Below are 11,892 nucleotides of genomic sequence, written 5' to 3'. Positions count from 1 at the left end.
ATATGTGGGACATTAATGCCATAAATACACATTGGTACAGTATTCAAATGGTGCCTGAAAACATAGCTGCTTAAAGTGGAAGATTGATATTAAATGCATTTTATTTATTTGATAATTTTCTAAAGGGAATGTGCAAGTGTGTGTGTGTTTTTCACAATTCATAGATAATTCTACTTGCATCCCATTTTAACATTTCTCAGGATGAGTGAGGATTCAGTGTAGCATGGTGTCTAGTGTGTAACTACATGGCACTTTAATATTGGCTTGGGTATTATAGCCACACTTCCTCCAATCTACTGTATAAACAAGTTTGAAAAATGAAAGTTCTAATTTACATCAACTATAAAGGTTAAAGTTTAACATAGGTCACCAATAAATAAAGATATACTTGCATCATCATTTTTGGGGCCATAGTCTCATTTTATGTAAATATTTTTGCATATCTATTAATCTGTACTGAAATTACTTCATAATCATGGTGTAATAGCAGTAATGTATTCCAGTGTGTAAGTGAACAAATTACACTGACACGTCTTATCTGCACCCAAGTGGTGACATCCCGTCTCATAACACACACACACACACACCCACCCCTCGTCATGCATTATTGCTTAATTACACACTGATGAAGACCTAGCCCAAGCAGGAAATATTTGAGCACAACCACCATGTATTTATATTCTCATTTTATAAAAAAACAAGCATTTTACATTCTTATCTACATACATTTATTGTAAATGAAAACATACAATTTACAACAAAAACAGAAAAAGTGAACATTTATTTTACACCGAGCCTAACTTTAGGCTGCTAGACTGTACACAATGGTAATCAAGACACATTGACAGCAACAATCTGTGCACAAGACATCATCCATAAAAAAAAAAAAAAGGTACTGCATAATTTAGACACCATATTAACACTACAGTGAAATGACAAAGTTCCAGTGGAAATCGGGACAATGTGCAAACAAACAGGTTTCACTTTGTATAACTTCCTTTAGACAATGAGCCATTATCAGTGGTGCTTCTGCATGAATCTATAACAGACACTTGCTGGTGTGTAACAAGTCTTTTCAGAGATGTAACTTCTGCCGACAAGTCAGAAATTCCCTGTTTTAAATACAAGTTTTCCGACTCTGTGTCATTGTAAGAACTGTCTTTGAGGTCAACAATGAGTTTACTCGTGAACGGCCCAGGCGAGCTGGGACACAGTCTGTTTTTGCAGCCACTCTGAATGATCTCTGGCTGGTCCTTGTTATGCCAGTGCTCTGGCCGGTGAGCCCAGTCCCGGAGATTATTGACTTGGAGAGATAAAGGACTGAGAGAGGACTGGATCAAATCAGAAGCTGTGCGTTTCCCCGTCTCATAACACCCTTTAGCAGACATGCCAATGGGAAAAGACGGTTTCCCTGAAGACTCATAGTCCGGATCTATGGCCTCCACTTTGATCTGAATGGCTCTGGCCTTGATCCTAAGTTTATGGGGCAGGGCTGAGGAGTGTGCGTCTGGTACCTTAACGACAGAAGCGACCACGATCTTTGGGTCCACCGGAGAAGGAATCGGACCTTTGGGAACCTGCTGTTCATCTTCTCCGTCTGAAGCTTTGCCCACGGTGCCTTCGTCCCCTTCTGAGGTTCGGGGGGAGTTGCTGGAAGACCTGACGATTTGTAAAATGGGAGAAGGCTGGGAGTACCCTACGGGGAATGGGTTTGCCATGTAGTTCCGGTACAAGTCATAAGGACTGTTCTCTCTTGCCTCCTGTGGGTAACTGACATTTTCTAGTGGTTCTCGTTTGATTATTTCCGGGGTCCTGCAAGTATTCCGCAGAGGGCTGTCCTGGGCAATCACAGAGGTTTCAGACGCATCTGACAGGGTACTGTGCGGAGAGTGCTTTATAACAGAAATGCAACTGCTGCTGACCAAAGGGGGCTCTGGGTCCCCGGAGTAAGAGCTTCTGCTCGTGTTGGCCGAGTTAAACTCCTGATAGAACGCAGCGGTGGAAGTTGAAAGCTTCTGCACCTCTTGGGCGTAGGCTGAAGAACTGACTAGACCGAACTTGAGTTTCAGGGACAACAGCTCGGATTTCAAGGTAGCGTTCTCCTCTCCCAAAGCCATCAGTTTATTCTCCAGGACCATGTCGTTGAGCCTCCGCTTCTCTCTGGACCGCTTGGCAGCTTCGTTGTTTTTCCGGCGCTTCTCCCAGTATTGATCATCTTTCTTTTCGTCTGGGATGAACTCCCGTTTTCTGCGGCACGACGAGTTTTTTGACTTGAAGCCCACACCTGGTAATTTGTGAGACACCAAGTCCCCATCTGAGCCTTGTAAAGCTGCAGCCAGTACTAGAACATTATCTCCACTACAAGAGTCCATCGTTGGCTGTTCCTTCTTGATTGCTTGCATATTCTGTGTTTGAAAACTGTTTTGGCTTTTTTTTTATATATACACTATATATATATATATATATATATATATATATATACTTAAATTTCTACAAGAATGTCATATTCATATTGCTTTTGCAAGTAAAAGCCAGGCACAATCTTTCAGTTTTCCTCAAAGATGGTGTATTCAAAATGTGCTGGTTTCCTTCATCAGTTGCAGACCTTCTCAAAGACCTATATGGGGGAGAAAAGAAAACAAAATAAGAAACAATTGCAACTGGCCTCATATATAGAAATATTTATTTCATTATTTCACAATGTACTACCACAGTTCACTACCATAACGAATCTGGATTTCTCTCCCTGTGCCAAGAACAGTTTCCTCTGACTCAGTACATCTGTATCGCAGTTAATGAGATCTCCCCTTATGACTCAATAGTTGCAAGAAACTAGGGGAATTCAGCAGACCCCTTGTAGGGTATTTTAAATCTCTTGTTTATCCAAGCGGAGTGACTAAATACAGTTTTAAACTGGAAGATATTTTTTGTAACTATAGGCATTTATTAAGTAATGTCTGCTTATTATCTTTTTGATACCGGAGCCTGAAAAAAATGTTTATTTATATTTTTTAAACACATAAATGGCACTAAAATACAGCCACTGTAGTTATAAAAGCACAACATAAAATTAATAGTTGTTCAGTGGCCACAGCAGCTTCCTGTGAATATGACTCAATGTGCCCCTTGGCAATGTGTGAACATAATGAAATCTAACTTAATAAAGACACTGCAGCTGATGCTAGATCAACCTGACCGTGCAGACTGATCCAAATTTAATTACATCAGTGAATCGTGACGGATGGGGCCTGCAGTGGGTTCTTCTTAAGACAATTAAAGGAAAAAAAGGAACAAATGATTCACCAATTGCCTCTAATGATACCCTATATACCTTTGCCCAAAGCACTTCCAATACATACACAACTATAAAATAAGAAAATGTTTAGTGCATACAAAATATTTAAGGGATTAGCTCGTACATTTCTGAAATCACAAGCTTTAGAAACTCGCAATGAAAAAGTACCACTGTACCGATATCAACTCCACTGCTTGACTGAAGAATGGGTTAATTAGAACAATGACCCATTGTTCTTTTAATTCTTGATATTCCAATGCAGTAACACATCCTACGTTGCCGCTCGAGGTATCCAAGCCTTTAATGATACTTTGAAACACATCTCACTGTTTCAAGATTAAGTCATAGTTCTTACACAACAACACACGATCAATGTCAATATCTAACTGTGCTATGCATTGCACTCTCTGATGTAGATAAAAGATAGAAAAAGTTACGCCACCAAATGTTAGAAGTCTTAATTAATAAGCACAGGAAACCTAAGCCTTTGTGTAAGAAAGCCCCTTCAAATACTAGATATCAAGAGAGTCAAGAAAGGAAAAATACAAATTATTAATTCATCTCGGTATTCCCCAGGCCATTTCAGCTGAGAGGATCCAGTGACTGTTAAGACTGGTGCCACCCAGATGAAGGGGGGGAATCATGGAAATCATGACCATAAACTAGATATTTAACTGCATATCAGCTAAAGATAATAAATGTTTGTTTTTTAGCTTTGAACAAAACAATCATGATAATGTTCCACAAAAAAAAAACATGCCTACAATGTTTTGCCAGATGGCACCTGATTTACTGTACTGTAGACAATTTGTGGGGAAAACACTGTTCGTAGTACTATTCTCAGGAAAGATTTGGTTTGGCAGTGTATGCTCAGCTAAGCAAGATAATAAAAAAACAACCTGACCATAACCAACTTGCACCAGTACACTCGCGTAAGAAGAGATCGTTGGGTTGTCAGCTTTGTTTTGAAAACGTGAAAACTCAGATCTCTCACAGTCCAGACATTATGTAACAAACACCAACCCCATACTGTCAGTCTTGCAACAGGACTGCTGAATTCAAGAATGTGATACAGAAGATAAGAATGACATTAAACAGTGGAAATGGTATACATTTCACAGAAAGCACTGGCAGAAAAGTTCAAATTCATGTAACATTTACCCTATCATAACAAGTAAATTATATATAGAAGCCACAGGATAAAAGGAAATTAAAACTCATTAACAGACCTAAACCTCTGTGAAAAAGAGAATCATGCTAGGTTGCTACCTTGAAGATTTAAAATCTTTTGCAGTTTAAAAAGCACACCAATGCAAGTACCTTCATGGATACAAAAGGCACAGTTATATAAATACATTTGACCTTTCCCACACAAACTGAAGTGTACTTGAAAAAGTCATTTCCTAGGGCAACGTTTAGAAAATTCCCCTCGTTTCACAAGTACGTCATTAAAAAGGAGAAGAAAGAAGAAAGAAAAATAAGCGAGGAGCACACAAAGTTATTAAACAAAATCAGCGTCTTTGTTGCAAAACATCCGTTTCTGAAGTATAATGTATTATATTTTGCAGTCTCTAACGATTTTTTGTGTGAAAAATTAATCTTGGCACACCTTATATGTTTATAATGTGTTTGAAAGTGCTTTAACTTGATTCAGATCACTAAAGCATAACTACAGTGGGGGAAAAAAGTATTTGATCCCCTGCTGATTTTGTACGTTTGCCCACTGACAAAGAAATGATCAGTCTATAATTTAAATGGTAGGTGTATTTTAACAGTGAGAGACAGAATAACAACAACAAAATCCAGAAAAATGCATTTTAAAAAACTTATAAATTGATTTGCATGTTAATGAGGGAAATAAGTATTTGACCCCTTCGACTTAGTACTTGGTGGCAAAACCCTTGTTGGCAATCACAGAGGTCAGACGTTTCTTGTAGTTGGCCACCAGGTTTGCACACATCTCAGGAGGGATTTTGTCCCACTCCTCTTTGCAGATCCTCTCCAAGTCATTAAGGTTTCGAGGCTGACATTTGGCAACTCGAACCTTCAGCTCCCTCCACAGATTTTCTATGGGATTAAGGTCTGGAGACTGGCTAGGCCACTCCAGGACCTTAATGTGCTTCTTCTTGAGCCACTCCTTTGTTGCCTTGGCTGTGTGTTTTGGGTCATTGTCATGCTGGAATACCATCCACAACCCATTTTCAATGCCCTGGCTGAGGGAAGGAGATTATCACCCAAGATTTGACGGTACATGGCCCCGTCCATCGTCCCTTTGATGCGGTGTAGTTGTCCTGTCCCCTTAGCAGAAAACACCCCCAAAGCATAATGTTTCCACCTCCATGTTTGACGGTGGGGATGCTGTTCTTGGGGTGATTCCTCCTCCTCCAAACACGGTGAGTTGAGTTGATGCCAAAGAGCTTGATTTTGGTCTCATCTGACCACAACACTTTCACCTAGTTCTCCTCTGAATCATTCAGATGTTGGCAAACTTCAGATGGGCCTGTACATGTTCTTTCTTGAGCAGGGGGACCTTGCGGGCGCTGCAGGATTTCAGTCCTTCACGGCGTAGTGTGTTACCAATTGTTTTCTTGGTGACTATGGTCCCAGCTGCCTTGAGATCATTAACAAGATCCTCCCGTGTAGTTCTGGGCTGATTCCTCACCGTTCTCATGATCATTGAAACTCCACGAGGTGAGATCTTGCATGGAACCCCAGACAGAGGGAGACTGACAGTTATTTTGTGTTTCTTCCATTTGCGAATAATCGCACCAGCTGTTGTCACCTTCTCACCAAGCTGCTTGGTGATGGTCTTGTAGCCCATTCCAGCCTTGTGTAGGTCTACAATCTTGTCCCTGACATCCTTGGACAGCTCTTTGGTCTTGGCCATGGTGGAGAGTTTGGAATCTGATTGATTGATTGCTTCTGTGGACAGGTGTCTTTTATACAGGTAACGAGCTGAGATTAGGAGCACTCCCTTTAAGAGAGTGCTCCTAATCTCAGCTCGTTACCTGTATAAAAGACACCTGGGATCCAGAAATCTTGCTGATTGATAGGGGATCAAATACTTATTTCCCTCATTAACATGCAAATCAATTTATAACTTTTTTGAAATGCGTTTTTCTGGATTTTTTTGCTGTTATTCTGTCTCTCAGTGTTAAAATACACCTACCATTAAAATTATAGACTGATCATTTTTTTGTCAGTGGGCAAACATACAAAGTCAGCAGGGGATCAAATACTTTTTTCCCTCACTGTACATAAACATGAAATATGCACGATGCCCTAAATCAAATGTGTGTGTGTGTTTTTAAAGAAACTTGTTTATAGTAACCAAAAAAATAATAATCAAGAATATTCCATTTAGCAGATTAATTTCTAATTATATTTATGGCTGGTAGGTGCAAAACATTTGGCAATTGGAACTGGAATCCACATACTACTTGTCTATTAGTCAATACCACCGGCAATCACATTATGGGCACAACAAGAATGTCAATTCACCTTGTGCAATAATTACACTGGGAATAAGATGAGACCGGTGTCCAAAATCGGATGGACTTTGTTTTCTAACGAAAATCCACAATTAAATCTGAATCACACTCTCCTCCAGTGTGTAGGGTAGCCTGAATACAATTTGTGTGGTAAAATGTCTAGGCTATTGTGAAAATATATATTATAAGATACAACAGTTAGATGCTATGCTTAAAAAAGCCCACTTTTGGGAACTGATTTCCACCAAGCAAACAAAAAGTTGACTTTTTAAATCTATAGTAAGTCTAATCTATGCATATTTATAGCCTAACACACAGAATATACTTTCCATCATTTTACTTTTCCGTAAGTTAAATAGGGTTTTGTTTTTATTCCTGTTATTCTGGTATATCCCTGTCGGCAATTGTGCTCTGCTGGCTTTGGAAACGCTGGCACGCCTTAACTCCAGATCTGAACTCTGCAATGTTGCTCCAAAATGCAGATTCTTATGCAACCGCCTCTGTAACCTCCATTGCCTCCGGTTATGTCACCGTCCAGCACACTGTCCTGGTGTCTTCCCTGCCCTGCCTACCTCTGAACTTAACACGCACACAACTCGGGGCCATTACTGCGGGATAAAAATAGTGCAAAAGCTCCCCCACGTGATGGAGTGCTGGCTAAAAATAGAAAATAAAAGCGGGGTCGGGACGTGGCGTTAACTCTGCGATACTATTATTATCAGTGTAAATCAATGAATAAGGTTAAGTGGTGTACAATCATTTGAATTCAAGATGACCTTCAATTTAATTCTAAACTATTCTATTACATTCTGATTCCTAAACAAGGCATGTAGACAAATAATAAGTATTATTATCATTATAATAGTAGGTAAGCATGGGTGGCACAGGCCCCGGGTTGCAGCGCGGAGCTGCATGTTGCGACACTACGTGACTGGGGCGGCAGCGGGCGTGTGCACTACAGCCCGGGAACAAAGGAATGCAGCGCTGCCATCCACACGTGTGCCCGCCAGACACACAGCCACCGCCTAGGACCGCCATAAGCCGCGCATTAACACCTGTGACCTGAATATTGTGTATTGTATTCGCAATTCTTCCAGCACCACGGTGTCCAGAAGCCGATGGCTGAAGTTGCCGAAATGAAACAGAAATGGGAAGGCGTCAAACCAACACATATGCTGCCGTTGATTTCTGATGTTGTGATTTGCTGTTGCAATTTGAAGATCACGTCGGAATGTCTCAGCGTTGCCCTTTTTTGTGCAAGAATAACCAACGCCCTTGGACGTGCCACTGTGGGTGAAACCCAAATCACATCAGCACAAAGTGCAACTATTGTTGCGAGAGACATCCCCCGTTTCAAAACATGACCTTTAACCCGATCCTGAAGTGCACTTTTGGACCTCGTCTAGATACAGCACAGACGCACACATCACGGTCTCAATCGTAAATCTGATGCGAGCTGGTCTTTTATCAAGCATTGAGCCTCACTTACTTGTCCCACTTGTCAGTCTAATAACGCTCGGTCTGGTGTTGCCATAAAAGTTGGATCCGCTCAATCTGTGCATTTGCAGCGCAGTAACTCGCCAAAACAAGTTTGCTCGTTTAGTCCAAATGAAACGTCTACATTGTTACACACGCTGTCCATGTCAGTGTCCCAGATTCCTTCATTGTGTCAGGATTACAAAACCGCGTCATCAGCTCCCTTCTCCCCCTGCCAGCACATTCCGTGGCTGAATTATGCAACATTTCCAGGAACGACTGTCTTCTGTCCTCCGAACAACCGTAACTGATCATATCGATCAAAAACGTGATGACGAAGGCATGTGTATGGTCTAGATTAAAAACAAAATCCACTATGTTTATGAATCACAAATGTTTATGCTAGAATAACGTATGCATATATAAATTGAAGTACACATGTAGGCTAGATTTACTTCAAAATGGAAATCAAATGCACGGCATCCATACAAAACTTAAAAAACAAAGCCAGCATCAGCACTTGTACACAAAACGGTCTTTGATCCAATAATGACTGTCTACAACTGCCCACGGGAAATACCTGATTGAACACACACAACACAATTGAAAAATCATGACTTTCTATCCTGACATGTCTCTGTCCAGTCGGAACAACAGCCCAGGCTCTCACATGACCTGTTTTCTGGGTCACTATGCCATGGTTACAGCAATGCTGTTTACAGTGTGGACACCACGCCAGCAGTGCCCAGTCACTCAATCCCAGCACAATTCATCAAAGCCAATTCATCAATCAAGTTAGAACGCGGCGAGTCACAACTGGATACTAATGTATCCCAGCTTTTACAGGGATACAGTCATTCCTTGTGAAGGGAGACGACGCGCCACTCCGGCTGCGCTGCACTGGAACTGTTTCCCTAAAGTGGCGAGTATCCCAATGAATCAATCCGCACAATTAAGTAACAACAGAACATGTTCTCACAATAAAGCAGGCAAGTTGTGTTACCTTTTAAATCGAGGACGAACTAAATGGCGAATCGGTGCAGTCTTGCGGCATGGTAGCTCAAAAAACAAAAACCTTGTTAGACAAAGACAGAAGTTAGTGTCCGCGGTGGTTACAACAAAAAGAAATCCAATGGCAGTGAGCGGCCCTCTCTGCCCAGCTCTCTCCTGCTGGAGTGTCTGTTCCTGCGCGGATCTGTGTTAGTAGGTCAGGATAGAAACGTATTGGCAACAGTCTGTTATTGACACTCGCCACAGCCAATCGGAAAGCGGCATTTTCCCATTTCCACCAATGAGGGGGCCGTCTACCAAATAAACGAGCATCCGAAAACAGAGCAACTGTGTCTGAGCTCCAGCACGGAGCCGCACGCATTGCATAACGCATGGAGAGGGTGAAGTCTGCTGGGTGGGAGAGCCTGACATTTTATGTAATTGTCCGATACAGAGATAGAGACAGTTATTTAACACGGTACTATACTGTGTTGGGATCAGTAGTTTTTCAGTTAATTTAAAAATAATATTCATTATAAATTGGACACACTATACAGTATACAATTCAAAGGGAAGGACGGAGAGCATGTGTTTTAAAGTGGCCAAAATAGGGGGCTTTATTTGTCCTAGAAAGGTCTACTTGATAGTTTATTAATAATTTACTGTTTACACTTATCTACCTTGTAAGTCAATCCACACAGTGCCAGATAACTAAATACTGTCGACATATGGATTTTTCTTTTTCTTTTTTTTGGAAGCAGAGATTATATAAAATTAAACTTAACGGAAGGTTACGTTATCTCTCTGAGTGCTGTTACTACATATGCCCATAATTAGCATGGCGGTCATGGTATAATATATATATATATAGAAGTTAACTTCGGATGTATTTCTTGAATAACGTAGCTCATGTTTCTGCGAAGAACCCTGCTGAGCGTCACTCGCAGATAAACGTCAGCTGGAGGTACTTTAATTGATAATTGCAAAGCCGAGTATTAACAGCATACACATGACACATTAAAACATGACACATAACTGCACACACAAACCCTCAAAGACTGAATGGGGTGGAGACAGCTGGGTGGTCATCAATTTGACAACTTGATTGGGTTGCCCTTCAGTTGGTCTTAACTCTTTGCTTTGCAGGTTCGAGGCTCAGCTGCATGTCTTAGAGGACCGGGTCTGTTTTCATTGCCTTAGAAGCCTTCAGAGAAGTCTCTTGGGTAAGGATTGTAGTGTTGGGATGTGTGTGAGCATTTTGAATGCTTCAGACACAGTTTTAAACTAACTTCTTTGTTCCAGCCTGGGTTAACTGAGTGGAGAGTGCGGTCTTTGACCGCACTCTCCACTCAGTTAACCCAAGCTGGAACAAACTGAATTATATTAAATATATTGACCGAAAGCAGTGAAATTGACCATCATATAGCTTTGTGTGCTTTAAGTTTCCCAACTGTTGGGCAAGCGCAAACAATATCCCCACCAAGAACATGTCCCAGCCTCCCACCTCCTCTGTCTCCCTGCCCCCCTCTGCATGCAACACAAGCAGTGTTTGTCTTCTTCGTCAATATGGTCTTTGAAAGAGCTTCAGTATTATACTGCAAAACAAGGCTAATGAAACATCGGAGTGTTCCAGCTTATTTGAGAAATGCAATTACCAAACTTCCTCTGTTTTTTATCATTTCAATAGTCTTCCAACACGTGAAATATTCCTCTCTTTGCAGTGTGTAATATGGAACGCATTGTTTCCTGAATTGTGACACTTTTATGTGGTGAGATCACAGCAATATTATTTCCTCTACACAGCAATTTTCCCTTTACCTTTAGGAGAAAATGGCACTATACGATCATGACATTGTTCTGAATTTGAAGGGCACATCCAATTGTTTAATTTAAACAGTTGTATTTTTTAACTAAGATTGGAGCTGAAATAAAAACTGCAAACCAATCCAGAAGTTACAAACCCAGGACTTGATAGCATATTTATGTCCTTACACCACTTTTGTTGGCACACTGAAGTTTTGATTGAATCTGCTGGTCTGTCTCTGTATATAATAAGGCAGATTCTTTAAGACTGTAGTGACATTCCATTACATATATTCATATTAACATGTTGAAAGGAAAACAAATGCAAATACAATTTAAAGAAATCATGTTTTGAAGCCTGATCTTCCTTATCCAACAATAAAGTACATTATAAATACATGTATGTACATATTTTGTTAACATTGCACACATTTCTAGCATGCAAAAAACAAATAGATGAACACTCCTAATTTGTCTTGTAGGCTCCCTCCCTAAAAGTAGACAGTTGAATTCATATGTCATCCCAGCAAACACCACTCCCTTCAGCACAGCACTGTCTCCATACTTGGACATTGGTTTATAATGTCGCTTAACCAGAGGGAAGACTGACATCTATTGGCCTGTAGGTGAAAGTTGATTTTCTTTAAAGGTCAGCAAAACAATTACTGAACAGGCTCAGACTAGCTGAAACTTCTGACAAGATCTGGCTTCAGTTGTTGTGTTTGCCATCGACTACACTCCCAGCTTTGACTTTCAGCGGCTCAGACTGTGGCAGAGACTTATCTTATTTAGCATCACTCATCCGCTTTAAATTGAGGTGTACATTATGCCAGTTAA

At 40.7% G+C, this 11,892-nt stretch overlaps 1 protein-coding gene across 2 annotated transcripts; it reads right to left on the bottom strand.

Annotated features, from left to right (window-relative positions):
• Positions 1–652: 652 nt before the first annotated feature.
• nfil3 (nuclear factor, interleukin 3 regulated) lies at positions 653–9,477 on the bottom strand. Of its 2 annotated transcripts, none has more exons than XM_066711377.1 (2): positions 9,266–9,477; positions 653–2,617 (listed from the first exon to the last, which is right to left on the bottom strand). In XM_066711377.1, the coding sequence occupies exon 2, from the start codon at positions 2,400–2,402 to the stop codon at positions 981–983; it is 1,422 nt and encodes a 473-aa protein (XP_066567474.1). In that variant the 5' UTR covers positions 2,403–2,617; positions 9,266–9,477; the 3' UTR covers positions 653–980. The 2 variants fall into 2 exon arrangements, with proteins under 2 accessions (XP_066567474.1, XP_066567475.1); XM_066711378.1 differs by lacking the exon at positions 9,266–9,477 and adding an exon at positions 8,276–8,603.
• Between the last annotated feature and the right edge of the window lie 2,415 nt (positions 9,478–11,892).

Source organism: Amia ocellicauda, chromosome 8 (assembly GCF_036373705.1).
Source record: "Amia ocellicauda isolate fAmiCal2 chromosome 8, fAmiCal2.hap1, whole genome shotgun sequence".
In the NCBI taxonomy this organism is placed as follows: Eukaryota; Metazoa; Chordata; class Actinopteri; order Amiiformes; family Amiidae; genus Amia; species Amia ocellicauda.
Note: the sequence above shows the minus strand (reverse complement) of the source record. Positions and strands in the feature narration are given on the sequence as shown.

Excerpts from the sequence above, each read along its gene's own strand:
- nfil3 (XM_066711377.1), bottom strand. The coding sequence starts at position 2,402 with ATGCAAGCAATCAAGAAGGAACAGCCAACGATGGACTCTTGTAGTGGA.